This window comes from Labrus mixtus, chromosome 23 (genome assembly GCF_963584025.1).
Source record: "Labrus mixtus chromosome 23, fLabMix1.1, whole genome shotgun sequence".
Lineage (NCBI taxonomy): Eukaryota > Metazoa > Chordata > Actinopteri > Labriformes > Labridae > Labrus > Labrus mixtus.
In genome coordinates this window covers 7,435,400-7,456,042 of record NC_083634.1, presented here as the reverse complement: position 1 = coordinate 7,456,042, position 20,643 = coordinate 7,435,400, and the positions used below count along the sequence as shown (strand labels likewise).

At 37.9% G+C, this 20,643-nt stretch overlaps 3 protein-coding genes across 3 annotated transcripts in view; 1 reads left to right on the top strand and 2 right to left on the bottom strand.

Annotated features, from left to right (window-relative positions):
• tm4sf5 (transmembrane 4 L six family member 5) overlaps window positions 1-20,643 on the top strand; it is a 394,180-nt gene that overhangs the window by 369,952 nt on the left and 3,585 nt on the right. The window contains exons 2-4 of the mRNA XM_061030908.1: window positions 15,960-16,162; window positions 17,543-17,623; window positions 19,808-19,941. Of these exons, the coding sequence (XP_060886891.1) occupies window positions 15,989-16,162; window positions 17,543-17,623; window positions 19,808-19,941 (389 nt within the window). The 5' untranslated portion in view covers window positions 15,960-15,988. The remainder of the gene's footprint in view (window positions 1-15,959; window positions 16,163-17,542; window positions 17,624-19,807; window positions 19,942-20,643) is intronic.
• On the bottom strand, window positions 4,492-7,322 carry fis1 (fission, mitochondrial 1). The gene is made up of 5 exons (XM_061031280.1): window positions 7,198-7,322; window positions 6,595-6,727; window positions 6,028-6,104; window positions 5,365-5,470; window positions 4,492-5,274 (listed from the first exon to the last, which is right to left on the bottom strand). The coding sequence occupies exons 1-5, from the start codon at window positions 7,240-7,242 to the stop codon at window positions 5,174-5,176; spliced, it is 462 nt and encodes a 153-aa protein (XP_060887263.1). The 5' UTR covers window positions 7,243-7,322; the 3' UTR covers window positions 4,492-5,173.
• Window positions 9,497-11,894, bottom strand: zgc:103586. The gene is made up of 5 exons (XM_061031793.1): window positions 11,804-11,894; window positions 11,584-11,700; window positions 10,816-10,927; window positions 10,656-10,713; window positions 9,497-9,726 (listed from the first exon to the last, which is right to left on the bottom strand). The coding sequence occupies exons 1-5, from the start codon at window positions 11,808-11,810 to the stop codon at window positions 9,613-9,615; spliced, it is 408 nt and encodes a 135-aa protein (XP_060887776.1). The 5' UTR covers window positions 11,811-11,894; the 3' UTR covers window positions 9,497-9,612.

Here is a 20,643-nt window from a genome sequence, read left to right as displayed (position 1 = left end):
GAACTACAATTAAAGTGAATTCATGTGGGAAAAACTTTAAAAAGATCTGTCTTTATTCTACATCATTTTTTAACATTCCCCATTCAATGGGGTCTGACCTCCTTTTCTGTAGAATCTGTAGATCAGAGATTTTGCTGCTGACTGTCATGAAAATAATGAATGATGGCTTTTGTTTTAAACTGCTGTGAAACCAGATCAGACAATAACATTGGTGTCCCAGTATGTGAATTCAAATTCTATTCGGCCTTGTGGAAGCATGGCACAGTTGGAGCTCCACGAACAGGACTTCTGCCACTTCCGCATCGTTCTTTTTATGTCATGTATTGCCTAAGAGGACCCCCCCCCCCCCTCTCTCTCTTTTGTCCAACAATGATTTAGTCTCCTGCTGTGAGGTGCATGTGTGAATAGCGAAATCAGGAGGCTCTCAGGGACATTCCTCCTGAAATTCTTTGGAAATCTTCAAGAGTTTATTTGTACAGCTCGTTTGGAAAAAGCATCGGTTCAAATTTTGTTTTTGGTAGATTCAAATCTGAACTTCAGGATCATCACCAATTCAAAAATGTAATTAAAAAACTGCATGTTATCATCTCAAATAAAAAGTAAATAAGCAAGTCCAGGAGTCGAGAAGCTTTTTTTTTTTCTTTTGACACAATCACAATATGCCATTCTTGGCTGGATTCTGAAAAAAATATATATATATAAGTTATATAGACAACTTCTGCTCTTTAAGAACACTACTGCTGGGTTTCTTACGAAAACCAGGATAATTGAGCACATGTTCTTAAAATGTTACACTACTTCAAGAATAGCTTAAGAAGCGCTGTGGTAAGTTTATAGATCACCAAATAACCTTGAGCTGAAATATGTCTCAGCAGAATATTAACTCAGTGCCTCAAGTGTCAACCAGGCAGGATGAGTCAAGCTGCAGCTATGTTGACATGATTAAAATAAGATTATTAGAAGTATTTAAGTCATATTTATAAATAGAGAAATACAGTACTATTTTTTTGCCCTACTGTCTAATTTTTCCTAAATAAAGACTGAAATTGGCACCACAAAGGTTTAAACCTGAACCTATCAGTCTTCTTCACGTCCACCCATGCTGTTAGGAAAACAGGATCCCGCCCCCCATAAATGTCTAATTTTATGGCTGTTTGCGAAATTTTTACAACTCCATTTGCCCAAGCGGTGGTATTTAATGAGTTTGTTTTCATGAATAAATAAACAATAAATCTCAGAGGCCTTGTCAGTGAAAACAACCTGTCATGTGATTAAGGAGTTGAAATACTTTTTCGTTCACTTTCTTTGAGGAACTCATAAAAGAGAAGTCATAAAGACAAACGGCGTGGGTTACTGCCAAAATAGATCACTACAATCCTGAGGTGCCAAGTTTACAGAGCAATGCCAGGAGGATTTGATGGTTAACTGTGTCAAGGACAGCTGACTGGTCCAGCAGCAATAAAACTGCAATTGTACACCGGATGCCACATCTACACATTCACACATTTGTACGCCGCCGACGAAGCAGCAGGAGCACCCTGTGCCAGGCACACATCGGACATGTGAATGAACTAGGGATGGAACCACCAACCTTCCAGTTGAGAGACAACCGACTGTACCAACTGAGCCACAGAGCTCTGTGCGCTCATGTGTTTCTTACAAAAAAGGGCACAAGTGATTCCAGTCTGTAGTTTTCAACCTGAAGTGGGTTGAGTGTGGAAACAATTTCGACGCTGCAAAGCAGTTCAACCAGCTAGCTTGTTTTTCTACAGCCAGAGCAGAATTCAGAAAACCACAAAATAAGCGTGACTGTATCATAGATAAGATCTATAGAGAAGGTTTGTTATCCTTATCGATAAAGATAAGCATCTTTCCTATGTATCTCTTGAGGGATCAATGCTCTGCAAAAAACACCTGAGCACATAATCAGCCGATAAAAGATGCTGGTGAATGATTAAATCTTGGAGGAGATGACGCACAAACATCACGTTACATTGTGACAAATATCAAAATTTACAGCCTCTGTCACTGAAGTGTCAATAAAGGGCAGTTCTTCTGGATTATACAGCTACTTCAAATTACAGTGATGATGCGAAAACAGGGCGTAACGTGGCCAATACACGTCTAAGCTACACTATTCCCTTTCTACCAGGTGATTACACATTAATAGCTCTCAGTTGTGTATAAGTCTGCAGGTACTCATTGAACATTGGCCCTTGTAACTGAAAATCCCTTAAGCGGATCTGAATTACACTGGCTTTGAGGAATCATTTATGTATACGTTTGGGAAACTTTAAAAAGGCTGATTCTAAAGACAAGTTTGCTTAGTTATAAAGTGTGTTTTCTGCCCTCTGTTTGGATATCAGATTTAAAAAAAAAATGTGGGGCCTTATACCCTCCTCGTTATCCTCTTTCTTTTCTTCATCCACTCGATCACTTTCACACCAGAGAGGATTATTGTTCTCACTGATCTGTGCCTATGCAGTTTCGGTCCCGTCAGGTTGGTTAATGAGTAACACCTCCATGAGGCTGATAACACCAAACACAACTGATAGCCTCTATTAGCCTTCCTGTTGTAAAATGGCAACATGAAGCGCCCTGCCGGTCGAGATGTGAGGATGATCGACTGCGACGCAAAGTAGGGCAGGCACGTTTTCGTTGAGACACATACAGTCTTATCTTAGTGCTTAAGACTCACTGAGACAGATCAGAATGTGCTGTCCTACAACACCTCATCGTAAATGTCATAATGTCAATACATGGCAGTGATAAGAATGGAATTAATTACTGGACTTTGCTCCATCAACAATAGACACGGTTGATAAAAAAAGATGCAGGTTTAATCGTTTGAAAATCACTGTTTCCTTGTGTTTCATAACAGTTAAAAAAAACAAGACCGAAATGCATCTAGACAACATGCTGCTTTGATGATGCAAAAAACTGTATGTAACATCTGAAAGAAAATCATTTCTGGCATATTTTCAGACAGTGCAGTTTTAGGGACTCCCAAAGTTTAACTAAAAGAGAACATATTATTCCCCTTCTCCACCTTTTCAAACAGTCCCCTGTGGTCTAAATGAAACATCTGTCCTGTGCTTTGGTCAAAATATAACATGAATCAAGCAGCAGAGGAGGTTTGTGACCCTGTATAAACCAGCTCTCTCAGAACGCTCCGTTTTGGTGTGTGTGTCTCTTTAAATGTAACGAGCCCCCCGAGTTTTCTGGATAGACATCACTCCTCTGTAGAGAGAATAAAAATGGTGGACCTGTGCAAAAGTTTTGCTCTAGGCTGGGGATAGAGTTCATGGGTGGAGATATCAGGGGAGGGAAGGGGATTTTTTTTTTACCAGAATCCCACTGTGACATCACAAGGAGAGCACATTTGAAACAGAGCATTTTTCTCTGTGTTGTAAGACTTATGCAGACCACAAACAAAGGACCGGATGGATTTATTTCACATTTTGTATGTTGATAGACACTCATGTTAACCAAATATACGTTCAAAAACACTGTCAGTGTTTTTATGAAAGTGGATTTTTCATATGTCCCCTTTAAAATTTGGGAAAAACCTGTACAAATAAATATCTTTAAATGTTATTTTTTGTTTGCATTTACACTAAATAGGAATGCAGAGTGCATAAAGCAACTGGTAGTTTGTGTTGCAATCTGACTTCTGCTAAAAACAACAGATAGAAAAAATGTTGGTTGGAAATTTTCAGGCCACCCTAAGGAGCATGTGTTTTTTTTTTAAAAGTTTTATATAAAAAGTTTTTTTCTTGAAAATAAATAAACATGGAGCCTGCGTTAGTTCAGGCGGAATACAGTAGTACCCAATGCCATCCAATCATTATCACACTCTGACAACAAGGCCTCTCACTCCTCTTCACATCACATCCACTCTGCTGCTAGAAACCGCTGTGAAGTTCTCCTTCCACCACCCCAACCTCCACCAGCTTCAGTCGTCACATTTTATATTCTAGGATGAATTGGTAGCTTGTTATGTGTGCAAGATGTCCGTATCATTACATGCACATTCAGGTTCTGTTCTGCATGTCCCCATGGGGAGAATTAAAGGTTTGCGCTCTGAGCGAGATCTGCTGCATGTTACACTGATACTGCGGGGAGCTAAGAGCAGAACCAATACTGCCAAATACAACTGTACAACCCATAAGTGCAATAAATAGTTAAATCTATGACGAGTATTCCTGACTGAAATAAAATGTTTCCTCAATTCATCCTCTTGAAGTGCTGCCACATGCTAGACAAAACAAACAATGCCATTGTTTTAAATGTAACTTAGGCCTGCTAAAAGATATTTCTTATGCTGATAGTGAAGCAGCATTTGTTGGTGTGTTTTATTTTATCTTCACTTATTTCCTCTGCTATACTTGGCTAAAGGTGCAGTGTGCATAGTTCACAGATCCGTGTGAATGGTTAAGAAGACGGTTTTCATTGGATAGCAAGACAACTATTTCTTTGCAACAGAAATCGTAATTTTAGTTCAAAATCATTTTATTTGACAATCTGGAAAACACAAGCAATTAAATGCAACACAGGTCAATGTTAGGGTGCAATATACAGAACAAAGGATACATATTTCCAAAACGTGCATTGCCTCCCTTTATTAAAATGAGTATTCAGAAGAAATGAATAGAAACCTCAGGTCGCACATACAACTGAACATCGACAGCCTCCACAGCAGAGTCCCTCCTACCTCATCAGGAAACTAACAAAACTGTTGCTTTTGGCATTACGAGCGACACTTCCTCCTGCACCCATAACACTTTCCCTGTGATTCAACTTAAGAGACAGCTTAAGACACAACTACACTTTTTATGGATATATTTTTAAACAAAAAATGTAAGAAGTGTAAGCTGTGGTGCATACCAACGACGTGATAACATAAAGCTGAGCTGCACCTTCAGTATTCTAATTTATTTACACAAATAATATAAAGAATAGACAACTAAGTCATGTATCTATGATGAATCCAAACTGTTAAAGTATGAAAACAGGACATTATTTAAACTCTTTGAGATGGATTTTTTTTACATTAAACCTCAAACCAATATCCTTCAAGAACTCTTCAAGCATTTGCAACATTTTAGTTTTAATGTGTATGCAGGGGAGAGTCAGTCCAGCAAAAATCAAGACACGTAGTCCTGTGTCCGGGTTAGGATTTAGCTCCCTTCGCCACTGCCAGGCCAATGAGGCCCGCAACACCGGCAATGGCAACGCTGAGCCCCCCGACAATCGCTATGCCGACCAGGCCATCTGGAAGACAACATGTGGGTGTCAGTATTTTGTTTTAAATCCCTTAAACAACTCATCAAATCAAGTCATTGTGCACAGATTTGTTGTTACCTTTCTTCAAAGCCTTGTCGATGAGTTTCTCCAGATCCTGAGCCTGCTTGTTCCCCGGCTCATTCCTTTGAAGAGTCCGGATGTACTTAAGAGCTTTCTCATATTCCTGGAAGAAGAACAGGGGAGAGCACTCTCAGATAATTGCACATTTTAAATGAAGCATTATGCTCACACTGCGGGGTTTTTTTTAAAAAAAATCCTTCCCGATTTTGAATCCGGGCAGCATCACACACACTTTAGGAGAGTCCTAACAGATATTCTTCTCCATGATCTCAAACACACTCACGCTACAAGATATGAAAATCTAAGATTATTGTGCCCGATGTAGGAACGCATCACCTCGAGTGACCTCATGTAATGATCAATAACAATGGAACTTATTACTGTCCTCCCTCGTCTCACCCTTTCATGATGTAATCATCAAGATTTTAAATTCTAAATATCAAACATGTTTGAAAGAAATCGGGGGCGTCCCGGATGATCACCGGGCAGATTGGGGGCGTTAAGATTGGAACTTCTTCCCTGCGATTGTCGGGAAGGAAGAATCGGATTACCCTGCAGTGTGAGCCAGGCTTTAGCTTTGATAGGGAAGGCTGTATTTACAAGTGTAAACGAATGCTATCGGTTAAATAATATCGCCTGGACTTTGGGATAGAGACTTACTTTGAGTCTGTAGTTCGCAACACCAAGGTAGAACAAGAAGTCCCGAGAGTCGTCCTTTGAGGCTTTCTGAACCAGTTCTAACAGAAAACAAACAACAACAACAACAACATGTATGAAATTGTACTGAAGACAAAGAAGATTATATGTCACAGAAATCTTTAATATGCAAACATTGAGGCTGCAGTGACCCCATTCTGCATTATCACACGTGTGTTTAGTAAAAGTCTGGATGAAACGTTTTCACACATGACATCGCAACATCATTTTGATAAGGCTGACAAATTAAAACCGATGTCTGAAATATTCACACACAATAAAGAACCAAAATTATTTTTTTTGATTTAACCAGGTAATTAATCAAGATCTCTTTCACAAGGTTGACCTGGCCAACAGGGCAGCAGCACACATCTTATATTTACAAATATGATGACGAAACTAGATCACAACTTTGGTGTTCGACTGTATCAAAAATGAATACAAAAATCAGTCCAAACTAAGCTCTTAATAGGCTACAGTCATTCTCCTATTTATCTCAGACAATTATGAAGTGAATCTAAATGAACTCACCTTCCATGAGCACGATTCCCTTCTTGATATCATCAGTGTATTTACTCCTGATCAGACACCAAGCATATTCAAACTTGGTGTCTCTGGAGACAGCTCCTTTCACCAGCTCATTGTTGTATTTCTTCTCAAATTTCTGTCAAAACAACAAAGAAGTGAAGTTGTGTTGGGCTCAGCCTTTATTTAATCATCCGTGGAGAAAGCCACTGGCACTGAGACAAATGTCATTATCGTTAATAGGCCTACTTCTGTTTGAGCCTGCGTAGCAACTAATAGTGAAATGTTTCCTGAGTAAACAAGAGCTCAAATAGTAGTTCATCTCCATCTGTAACGGAGACACAACATGTTTTTATCAAATTAGTAACTTAATGTAATTTATAGAAATCTATGGTATAAAGTCACTATGACAGCGAACCTGTTTTTGATCATAAACATTAAACAACATTAGCTTCAGCTCGCTGTGTCACGCAACCAAGTATCCTCCCACAGCTTACACTTCTCCGTAATTTCCGCATTTTCCGAGTTTAAACATCTTGTAACAGTCCCTGTAATGAGTTACAACTCGTGTTTTACAATTGATAAAGGTAACATGATTATAAAACTTACTAAAAGGTCTTCAGGAGCTACCACATCGCTCACCACAGCCTCCATGTTTCCGGAAACAGATTCCTGACCCGCCCACTCACTGACGTCACATTTGTTTTTCTGGTAAATTCTCTGCGTAGGGCCCGAAATAAATGAGGAAGATAATAAGAAGATAATAAGATAATAAGAAGAAAGAGAAGAAAACATGTGCTTATGGGGGACAAAAAATGACAAAAGTATAAATAAATAAATAAATGTTCGAAGAAATGCATGCAATAATGTATAAATAAATATATAAATGCTGAAAACAATACATCAATGAATAAATAATAAATACACTTTGTTAATGAAAAAGGCTATTTATATATTTTTACATGTATTTATTCATTTATTAGCGTATTTCTACAGTTATATATGTATCAATGCATACATTTCCATTAATTAATTTATTTCTGTATTTTTACATTTACACATCTATTTATTTCTGTGTCCAGGTCGTAAGAGGAAAAGTATATATGTAAATTTGCTTCTGTCTGTTTTTCAAAATTTACCAATCCTACTTCAGTAATGTTAGGACGGCCCACTTAATTTAGATAGATATTTTATTTTCCTTGTACAACATGGACACAGAAATATATAAATAAATATATGAATATATTTATTTATATATTCATTTTTATATGAATTGTTGCATTTATTTATATATATATATATATGTATTTATTTATATATTTATTGTATGCATTTCTCCCAACATTTATTTATTTTATGTCATTTTTTGTCCCTCATATGTGCTTAACTACCACTAAATTGTATTTTATTTAATATAATTTTCATGCTATTATTTAGTAATGTTACAAAAGAAGATTTAGATGTTTGTGCGTCATTTAGCAATTAAAAACTGTTTCACTGTATGGCCTTGGTCTGTATCTCCAACAGGAACTCTCCTCATTATCTGAGTACAGCATGACCCTAAATCAGTGCCCTCCTGACAAAGGAGTTTCTGTTGGTGTTCCTCCGTACCAGGTGCCTTATAGAAAGAAGCTTGCATAGATAAATCATCAGGCAAACTAGCAGAAGGCGTAGTCACTATAGGGCAAGCTGAAACCAATGATGATGTTTTACTCATGTATATGTAATATACCTACACACTCATGTATATGTAATATACCTACACACTCATGTATATGTAATATACCTACACACTCATGTATATGCAAAATACCTACACCCTGTGAAAGTATAAATATGCTCTGCAACCTGGACTGCCCCGGGAATCTTTGATGCACTTGTGACTGATGTTACTTTTGTAGCTGATTACCCCTTTTGCAAAAGAACTCTTTATTATATGCAATAAAATACACAAAGACAAAAGACTTTGACTTGAGAGCTTTCATTACCAACAGAAAAATCCACAACACTGTCCATGATCCACAGAATGGCTTGAGCACATCTGGCACCTGCCACTCAAAACTCACTCACAACTGCAACATTTAAAATTTAATAAAAGGTAGTTACCATCACTAATACATTTATAAATAGACCTATGAAGATACTTTATAATTCACATGCAACAAGCAACATTGATTTTCACCTAAACAAAGGGTTTTCAAAAGAGCGGGAATGGTGGGCGTGGCCGTTTCTCTACCAAGGAGTGGTTTTGGTGCAAAATAAATGCTTGCAATGGATTCAGCATCCCAAATAACCTATAATTTGACCCCTCATGTGCTATTTAAGGCACAATTCTAATTTTCAACCAATAAGGTTCCAGGTACCCGAAGTTTCAGCAGCTCTCACGGATTTTTAGAGTTGAGAGAGTTGAATTTAAATCTTTTTATATGTGTAACTAGACACCTTTAGAAACACATTGGTGTAGAAATGAGTTGGTAGGGAATTTATTCCCAGATTGGCCATATATCTGATAAAATTCCCTCACTACCTGCTCTTTGTGGGGGAGGAGGGCAGACGAGTTATCAGAAGTGAGTTACACTGACAGTACGTCTATATATCAGGTTTAAATACAGAAAGTCTGTAAAACATAAAGTGGTATGTCAGTTTTCCTTAAGTGTATGAATGTTGGAGTTGGTTGCAATACAAGGGCCACCAGCTAAAATCTTGACTAGGGCACCAAGTGGGTTCGGGCAAGCTCTGATGCATAATATTAGGCTATTATTATATTATTAAATGTCGAGATACGGACCTGGATTGATCCACAACACTTCTTAATACTCAAATACAGAGGTTCATAGTTGAAAAAGGTGGTCTTAGGGTTTAGTTACCCTTTAATAATAATAATAACAACAATAATACACATATTTGAGGGGATTTTTTTATTGTGACCACATTCTCAGTTTTTGTAACATAATTCTGCAGATTTTGAAACTAAAACTACAAAAGTAACAAAAGGTGATGTGTTGAGATGCTGCTGAGGCTTTTTCAGTTCTTTCCAAGGTGTTCTGGGGAAAAGGCCAGAGGCAACAGTTCACTGAGGCTGGTTTCTTTGTAAGACCCATCTGGCTTTGTCAAGTACACTACCCAATCTGACCCAAACTGTGGAGACAGAGAAACAAGCTGCATCATGCAATGGATAGGAAGCTTCATAAATAGAAGTGATATTAACACTGAGACCACGGCCCATTCAGACGCCCATATACCAAAACAGATGATGTATTTACATTTTCCTGAAATGAGGTCTTTTTGGGAGATCAGAAACCACATGACATTCTTAAGAAAAACAGTTTGACAGAAAGAAGAATAAAGCCTTTACCTCTTGTTGTTAATTTGGAATAAGGCAATGAGTCTAATTACTTCCAAGTTTATAAAATATGCATAAATTAATTAGTAATATTTGGGTGTTATTTATGTCTTTAGGGGTATCTTTCTTTATAAAAGTAAAAAAAGCCAGTTGCATGTGTGGCCCCAACCCTTTAATGGTTTTTGTATCCTGGGGGATACAGACATTAGACAGGCTGTGGTATGGAGGAGCATTAAGTGTGTGCACAAACTTTCATGAGAAACACTGACGAGAGCTGTGGGTCAAGTACTCAGGTCATCATGCCATCATTCAAATAGATACAAACAATTTGTATTCAAATTCTAAATGGCCGTGTTCGGTGACAAATACACCAACCATGAAGTAAGCTTTGTCATTTTTTCATGTTTCTTAGTGTTTGAAAGTTGGCACAAGACATTTTTAAAGGAGAGAAATGTTGAATTTATACCCTAACTGGTCGATGTATCCTGGGAGATACAGACTCTAACTTGGAGAAAAAAGGTCATATTTTGAAAAGAATCCTGAAACTGTGTTATTTTAGCCCAGATACAATAGAAAACAGCAATTAATAAATTTTCCAAAATATTTATTCATGTCTGCCCATTTAAGGGTTATGCTTTATTTTAAAGTTAAAGACAGAAAATACTTGAGATGCAAAAACATTTTTGCAGAGGATCACGATGACTGTGTGTACTTGGTCTCTTACCTCCATCAGAACCTGACGACATGCTCCACACGGCCCAACAAAACGGTCTTTGATATCACTATGCGCATAAAAGACAGGGTGACAGGAGAAACACTTGAGAACATGTGCGACATTACTCTTTGAATGATGCCACGCTCAGGGTCTCAGTCTCTGGTCTCACCATGTAACAGCAATAGCAGTGAACTGTCTGTGTCCCTCCACCACGGCCCTCTGGATGGCAGTCCGCTCAGCACACACAGTCAGACCATAGGAGGCGTTCTCCACATTACAGCCTGAAAACACGCAAATACATAGATCACGGACTACTTCTTGGTGGTGAAAATGGGATTTAGATATTCTTTTAAAGCCTTGTAGAAGTCTTAATTTCATCCAAATAAACTTTACACTGATTTCTCATCCTCACCCTATTACGTCTGAAACACTTTACAGCTTGTTTTTTTCTAACGCAACTTCCTTACTTACACATATCTACACCAACATTTAAAAGGTTGTAACAATAAAGTGAACTGAGACAACGGTCAGGAGGAAGTAACAATTTTAAAACTCTCATATCTTGCGTCTCCAGATTGCAAAGTAAGATGTATTGTTATTAACTTTAAATTATCTAATGTAGTTATTTTACACCGGTGCAATCTAAAAATACTTTGCTACAGGAATTGCATTAAGAATGTCACGTTATGGCCTATGCAAAATATCCTTTTGTATGCAGTCATTTAGCAGCAGCTCTGATTTGTCTATCAGTATGAGGCCTGAGTCATATACTGATGCTTGATGTACTGTGTTTATGAAGCAGGCTAGCTGTTTCAAATGGAGCTCTTTTTCAGTAGGCCTAATGCTGATCATTTAATGTAATGACTAAAAATATATGAGCAAACATTTTCATCCTATACCGTAACTTTAGCTGAAAATTAATTTAAAAAAAGATTACCTGTGATTATAGCGCCATCTGCTGACAATATGGCGGCACCAACTGGGAAGCTGCTGTATGGACAGTATGCCATGTCCCGGGCCTGCAGGCACTTTGACACGAGCTCTTTAACTTTATCTTCAGAACACATTTGACAAAACAACGTCAGCTATCATTCATGATTTAGGCCTGTGTTTTATACCTACAGGCTAATGGACACGTTTGAAAGTGGAGGACTTGCCTGTCATCGTAGAAGAAGAGTGTGTTTGTCTTCAGTGGACTGTTTTGGACTCTGTCACCACATAGATGGACCATCACGTGACCGACGACGTAAGGAGGAGCGTCCTGTTAATGGTTTCAAAATGAATCTATAGTTGACAAGAGTGAGGGCAGCGGGGGGGTCATTGTTTGCCTTCACGTTATTGGCTGGTCAAACGGAGCGACGTCACGTTGGTGGTGACCAGGTGAGACAAGACTTGTTCAGTGTTTCTACTAACCCAAAGCTACAAATGATGACGTCAAGTTTAACAGAGGGACTTTCAAGACTCTACAATGTAGGCTGCTCCTTCATTTAAAACTGCAATTTCAGAAAACAAAACGATTACATAGCCGTCCCACCATCACCACACATACTGTGCAATATTTATTTTATATTTCTGCAATATTTTACATTTCATACTGTGCAATATTTACTTTATATTTCTGCAATATTTTACATTTCATACTGTGCAATATTTATTTATATTTCTGCAATATTTACATTTCATACTGTGCAATATTTACTTTATATTTCTGCAATATCTTACATTTCATACTGTGCAATATTTATCTTGTATTTCTGCAATATCTTACATTTCATACTGTGCAATATTTATTTATATTTCTGCAATATTTACATTTCATACTGTGCAATATTTACTTTATATTTCTGCAATATCTTACATTTCATACTGTGGAATATTTATCTTGTATTTCTGCAATATCTTACATTTCATACTGTGGAATATTTATCTTGTATTTCTGCAATATCTTACATTTCATACTGTGGAATATTTATCTTGTATTTCTGCAATATCTTACATGTCATACTGTGCAATATTTATTTATATTTCTGCAATATTTACATTTCATACTGTGCAATATTTATTTTATATTTCTGCAATATTTACATTTCATACTGTGCAATATTTATTTTATATTTCTGCAATATCTTACATTTCATACTGTGCAATATTTATCTAATTTTATATTTCTGCAATAATTTTACATTTCATACTGTGATATATTTATTTTATATTTCTGCAATATCTATTTATATTCTGTTATGCTACTACCTGTAAATAACTCCTACCATACATTGCCCATCCTACCTGAATGAGAGTTCCTTTTTTTAAATGTTCTTCTTTTGTTGTTTTTAGCTGTGGATGCTTGTATGTGTGTGCACTTTAAGGTGAAGCCAAATAATTTCGTTGTACAATTGTATAATGACAATAAAGACATTCTATTCTATTCTATTCTATTCTAATACAACAAAGATATCGTAGGTAGGCTATAGGCTGAGATCACCAACTGAAGAAAAAAAGTGGGGGGACAATGAACAAGAGAAAGAGACTACAAATAAAGAAGCATTTTTATTTTACAGACATAATTAAAAAATGATTATAAGAGACTATAAGGACACATTAAATAATAAAGCTTATTGTAAACGTCAGCTCTTTATATATAAAAAAGTGCTGTCTTAATCTTTGATCATCTCTCCTTGCCCCATCCATTCCTATAAACTTTATTGTTTGTTGGTGCAGTACTCATCATCACACAATAAACCAGCCTTTCGCAGAGGAAGAGACAGATCATAAATGACCCGCACACTGCAATCCAGAAAGCGAACGTGTACAGATTTATTACAGACCATCTGTCATAGCTGCATGGTCATAGTTGGGCTGATAGATGATGAGGATCAACACCAGAAAACAAACACACTTATGGTGGTTGTATTTTTTTTTAAATTTAAGGTATGAAGGCACTTCTTGAAATATACAACACCTGTTGACAGTGGAAGTGATATGGGAAATAAACATGTGGACATTAAAGTATAACATGTTGATAACTGGACATATACTTACCAAAGATAACTCGTGTCAGAGTTAAGACAGTCTATCCTGTGTGCTATGTTTTTTTCCTTCACTCATATCACAATTACAGGAAACAAGTGATACAACCTCAGCTACACAAATGACTCCCTCCACCTCCCCATCACCACCAAACCTTCGCAGTTGAGCTTCATCACCAGCCTCAGCTCACATCGTCAGCCTTCTTCTGGTCAACCCAGTCCTCACAGTTTGGTCGGCTCCTTGATCACTTCACCCTAAAATGACATTTTCAGCAATTTTCATCAACCCCATTCTTCAGTTGGATCAGCTTTTCATGTTGTCTGATGAAGGGCGAGGGCCCAAAACATTTTTATTAAACCTTTTTTTAAAATGGTAATTAACCCATTGAGATCAAGATCTCTTTCACACGGGGTGACCTGGCCAAGAGGGCAGCAGCACACGTCATAATAAATATTGCATGATTAAGAAACAAACAACAAGTTAAGAGAAAACAACATTTACAATGTGCATATTAGTTCACAGATAAAGTGCAGAGTAATGATGACAGATTACAATTCAGAAACACAGGCACTGTCCAATTGTCTCGTGTTTTTTGTCTTCTAAGATCGAGCCAGAGGCTTAAAGCGAAATGCCATATTCAAGTCATTTTGGAGAAAGCTCCATGCAGAGGGAGCAGCACAACTAAACGCTCTTTTCCCGAGCTCAGTGCGGACACGAGGAACAGACATTTTAAAAACATCACCGGAACGCAAGCAATAGTGGCTTCTGGTTTTTTAAAGGTAAGAACATAAATACGATGGAACTAAACCAAGAAGAGCTTTATAAATGAGACTCAGCCATGTGCACACTCAAGGATGGCCAATCAGATTTAGTGTACAGGTCACAGTGATGAGTCAAGCGTCTACAACACAGTGATTCACGGTGTCCAATGACATGTTAACATTTGACACGAGGCGCCCATATACAGCACATCACCACAATCCAATAAAAGCAAAGGAAGATGAAACGAGAGGTTTCCTTGCTCTGAGGGAAAAGAAGGATTTATTACTGTAATATGTGCTTCAAAAGACAGTTCACAATCAAAAAGAAAACCCATGTGGTGATAACTCCCCATCCATATTTAATCAGAGCAGCTTCTGTTGTGCGGACTTAGTGTATCTCTGTCTTTGGAGGTTTAGTCCAGCACCCATTCAACTCCACTTTTTCAGACGTGCGTGCTGTTTGATATTTTTGTATGATCAGCTTTTCATCCCAATCAGCCTCAGATGACATCATCAGCTTTAACGACGGGGGGTGGGGGGGGGACAGATCCTGCTGCTGCTCAGGGCAGACATCTTTCATCACCCTGTCTCCATGCAGAGTTCAAGCGCCAAAGATTCTCTGAAAATAATTCAATATCATACATGTGGAATGAATATTTATTTGATTCATTTATTTGTCTCTCCTGACTGAACTAAAATTGCCCCATACGCAATTCATGCCTAATTACAAACTTAAAGGTGCACTCTGGAGATTTGGTGGTGAAATTTGAAAGTTGGAGAAACAGTTTTATGCTTTATTTTCTGAACTAAATACACAAACTTTACTCAAAGAAAAAAAATGGGTCCCTAGAACACTGTTACCAGGAGATCAAAGCTACCAGGAGAGTCACAGTTTCACCCCCCACCATAACTTCTCGTGTAGCATCTTATCTCTTAACAGTTTTCCAGGGACCAAATTTTCCTCTGAGGACAGTTTGTGTATAGAGTTATAAACATATACCACCCCACACCCCATCTTTAACAGATAGGCCGACATCTTTATTGATTTATTAAGGCGTTCTGTTGGCCAGCCCTCTCTTGTGTTGTCACAAGGCCATAAATAGAACAGACTGATACCAACTGGAACCAAAGTGCATCGGACTCCATGTTAGAGCCCCTTCAACACACAAGAAAAAACACCACATCGATAACCTTCCCCCTTTTTTTAAGTTTCTCTTTATGTCAGTAAATGAACCTTGACAATTAGGAGAGTACATTTTGCCATTGCTTTTCTTTTTCATTTTGTATCTGTGACCCTTGTATTAGATTAACAGCTATAAAATCAGATAACATTGCAGCCACACCAGTCAGCCTTTGCTCTCTCTCCGTCTCCATCCTGCTCTAACTATCGATGCTTGTATTAGACTTTCACTGCGTGGGAGTGCTTTTCTCGTACGCCTCCTTTTTTTTGGTTTCGCCCACTTTGCACTGACTTCCTTTTGACTGAAACACACTCGAAGAGAGGGTAGAAACAGAGAAGGAGCAGAAACAGGAAAGAAAATAAGTTATACAACGATGTGTTGTACGGGGAAATGTGCCCGCCTGGTGGGCTTGATTCTGCTGCCGTCTGCGTTCATCTGCATGATCTCCAACCTGCTGCTGTTCTTCCCTGATGGGAATAATCTGGAAAATGACCAGATCTCCCTGCAGGTTTGGCTCATGGGGGGGCTCATTGGAGGAGGCCTTTTTGTAAGTAACAACCGTGTACATTTAAAAAGGCTGGTTTGATATTTCATTGTGTGGTTTAATGTTTATTTTTTTATGTCGTTGTCTCAGAAATGGGTAAATCTGTCAAATCTCATTGTGTGCTTCAATGGATTTAAAGTGGAGTCTTACAGTCTTATACAAAAGGCCTTTTGTATAAACACACCAGAATTGTGTCACATATTTTCATGTTACTTTGGTTTTGCTTCATCTTTAACATTGAGTTGATATACTGATAGAAAACCCCGTTTATTTCAAGTAATTATTCATAAATTGTGACGGAGTATCATTTTGAGAATAATTGAGATGTCAGTCAAAGTCCCGACTGACAAAAACTTAAAAAAAAGACAAAAAAAAACATCTACACTTTCAAAGGAATAATGAATAAAAGTCTATGGAGGAAATGAAACAAAGAAAAAAATACTACTTGAATTTATTACAGAGTGTAATTCTGAGAATCTTCATCACTATGGACAAAAGCGTCTGCTAAATGTTTTGTAGGATTGAAGAAGATTTTGACTTGATGCTGTATGATACTTCAATTCAATCATTCTTCAACCCACTACTGTTTGAACAGAACATACTTCATTTACTCAACTGCATTGTTTTTAAAAAAATTAAAAACACAAGATAAAACAAAACAAATGAGAGGCCGACAGATTAAACTAACGAGAATTTAATTTGCTTCACCTTCATCAAATGATGTACTATCCTTTTTTAACCGCAGACAATAACTACTTTTTCTTTTGGTTCACTTTGTTAATAAAACTTTATAAAGAAATTCTATTATTTGTAAGGGAGAAGTTTTACATTGTGGTTTTGTACTTGAACTTTGACCTTTAAAAAAAAAAGGGAACCTAGCATTAGCTTCATGATATACAGATTTTTCTGAGGAGAAATTTGGAGAAACTTTGATGCAATTTAGATATTCTCCCCCAAGGACCCACACACATCCCGCAGATGATTGTGAGTTTCTTGCAGAATTATCTCACTGTTTTAAAGGTTTACAAGGACAATATATGATTCATAAAACGTATCTCATTAATATATCAGAGAGACCTTTGAATCTTGCTGAAGGCAGCATTGTTATTGCTGTGATAATACAGTGTGGAGCAGTGACCAGGAAGTTCGTTTTTTTTTTTCATTCCTGCTCTGAATTCAGTGGATGTTTGATGTCAGTGACTGCTGGGATGAGAGGAGAGGGAAAATCCAATTCAGGATTTGCAAATATTTGGTTTAAGAGATAAGGGAACAGTCACACAAGGACACCCACATTTGATGCTGAGGGACCTACATAATACTTCTAGTATGTAACCTGTGATACTCTTAACAATAGTGAGAAAATGTATATGTTCAACTTTTCAGATCCTGTGTCCGAGCTGTTCGGCTATCAGGGCTGGGGGCAAGGGTTGCTGTGGAGCAGGTTGTTGTGGAAACCGATGCCGGGTGAGTAAAGTCATAAAAAGATTGTCATTTCAGTGAAATGACTGGACACATTAAGGACTATACAAACATGGTATATATTTTTTAACATCCTTATTTTATATTTTTTAACTTCCTTATTGTACTTGACTTCACTGTTTTAGACCCTTTAAACCACAGCAGTTATTGAACAGCAGAATAAGAGTTTGTGTTCTAAATATGTTTAACAGAAGTAGCCTTTAGAGGTCCTCACTTCTCCTTCATAAGCAGGAAGTAGAATGCAAATTGGCCCACTGTGGAGACTTCTAAAAAAGGATGTCTGCAAGCAAAGAACATTTTTATAAAATCATATCAAATTTCATTTTAGATTTTCAGATACAGTTTGAACTCTTACCTTACTTTCTCAACTTTGCATTGTTATTGTTAGGGACAAAGCAGTAAGGCACGAGACACAGGAGTTATTTTAAAGAGTGGGTTTTTTATTTTACCCCCCAAAAAAGAAAACCAAGCTTACAAACCAAATTAGAAGAACTAGGCATATAAAAGAGGTCAACTTAAAGGCAGGGTTGGTCATTTTCCTGAAATACACTTTTTCAGATTTTGGTTGAAATTGTCTTTAGGTCCTGACAGACATTAATAACTCATGTTCTCTGGAAAAGGAACGAAAGCCTGTAAACACTTTGACCGATGTCTGCCATGAGGTACCAATGTAATGAACCAATCATGTTTCCCCGTCTCCATGCTCGCTCTCTACACCTTGCGTGCACTAGCCCACACTCAAAGCGGGTCATCGATGATAAAGTTTATACAGTGAGTTTGTCGTTGTGATCTGAGTAGTACATTAGTCACTTTATCAGAGTGCCAGATACCGGCGGGTGATTCTTCCGTTTGTGTCCTTCATCCTCTCCATCCATTGAGGTGCCTTGTGATCTGTCTCCAGGGTGAAATCTTGGCCAAGGAGGTATAGTCCCGGAAGGAATCAAGGGCCCACTTGATAGCCAATGCCTCCTTCTCCACTGTCGAATACTGAACCTCTCTGGGGAACAGTTTTCGGCTGATGTAGCCGATCCTCCTGAGGTCCCTCCGAAACCCCTGTTAGAAGAATCAGTTTGCAGAATCAAATGTTTGTCAAAGGTTGGGCTGTAGAGAACAGGTTGCTTACTTAGTGATTTCTGGATGTCATGGAAAGCTGCCACTGCCTCCTCTGTCCAGATCTGATTGGGACTCTGGGATCCAGTCAGGTCTTTGAGTAGAGCCATGCCCAACCGAGGAGAGGGAGATAAATACCGTATTGCTCATCCACTTCCTCTTCATCCAGCACACTTCTGTTTTTCTCTCAGGTCCCTGTACCACTTATATGTATATATATATATATATATATATATATATATATTATATATAGTTGGCTCAAGTTTCTTCAGGATTTGAAACGGTCCTTGCCCTTTGTCCAGCAGTTTGTTCTCATCACTAGGAAGAAGACCAGCACTTTCTGTCGTGGGTCGAAGGATCTCTGCTGGGCTGACTTGTCGTACCAGGACTTCTGGTGCTGCTGATCCAAAACAACATGTGATTGGGTCAGCTCGCCCATTTTCTCCAGCACCTCTCTCAACATGATGACATAGGATACAACACACTCCCGTTGCCTCCCTCCCAGATCTCTCTGGACAGTACCAACGGTCAACTATTTTTCTTGGTCTACCTCTGCGGATAGAGTTTGTTCAGTGTGCTTGGATGAAATGAGGGTTAGGGTATCTTTATGATCTCTGGATCAATCTGATGCATCTCAACAGATATGGAAGACCATATAATGGATGTCCTGAAAGAAACAAATTAGTGGATTGACCTTTTCAAAAGATCATCTTATAAACTTTGTATTTATTTATATTTTCAGACAAAGTAGGCCAAAAGACAATTTTATCTTCAAATATTGACAAAGTAACAGTACTTTATATCCCCCAACATTGTATTGTATATTTTAAGGACACCATTTGTTAATTCCCATGCAGCCTGACTTCATTTGTGGAAATGTTTAACACATTAATGTGCAAGACAAAATGAGCAACAAAAAAGTCAATTATAGAGAATTCACAAACAAGAAAACTAAACTCCTGAAAGGGTACAGCCACTGTAAGGTCTCAAAGAAACCAGCATTTATTCCTCTGTGAAAAGAAAAAGTAAAATAAGTCTGTGTTCCCATCTTTCCTCCAGATGTTGAGCTCCGTTTTCTCCTCTGCTTTTGGATTGGTCGGAGCGATCTACTGCACCAGTGTGGCCTCAGCTGGTCTGGCTATTGGACCCAAATGTGAGGTGGAGGACCAATGGAAATATCCATTTGAAAACCTGTGAGTGTTTGTCGACTATAACAAACATATTCTAAAGTCATTTTTCTGTAGAGAATTTTCCTATGATAATTGTTGTTTTGCAGCCTGTACTCATTTTTTCTGGTATGTTTGCACTTCTCAGTCTCCTTTGGACACATTTACTCATTTTATTCTTTTTAGACAAGCAGAGAACTTTCTGCTCTTCATAATCGATGAATCACATTTAAAATCCACTAGGTGGCAGACTGGACAAACCATTCAGTTTTGTGTCAGATTGCATCCTCTCTTGAACTCTCTTGCCAGAGAAAACCTGTTTTCTTTTCTTGTTTTAGCTTGATCATAGGTCTGGCTAAGCTACAGATTAGCATTCTTAGGTTTTGCAGTTAAGGAACAATTGCTCAATTATACTTCCTCACTGGCCCCAAAACAACACAAGGCCCAGCTAAAGTGATAATGCTAAAAGCATAACAGGACTGGCACCACTGAGGCTTTTTGTTTTAGCTTAAGCAGAAAAGAATGAATCACTTGATTGAGGCCCATCAGCTGATTGTAACAATAATTAACAAGGAAAAGTGTCTTGTTAATATGTAATGTTGTTCCTGATGACAGCAGATAAAAAGGACGCCAGATTCTAGAAGAGAGGGAACCACTGTGTGATGATAATGTTTAACCTCAAATTGTCCTTCCTCCTTCAAACCTCAATTTCCCCTTTTCTGTATCTGT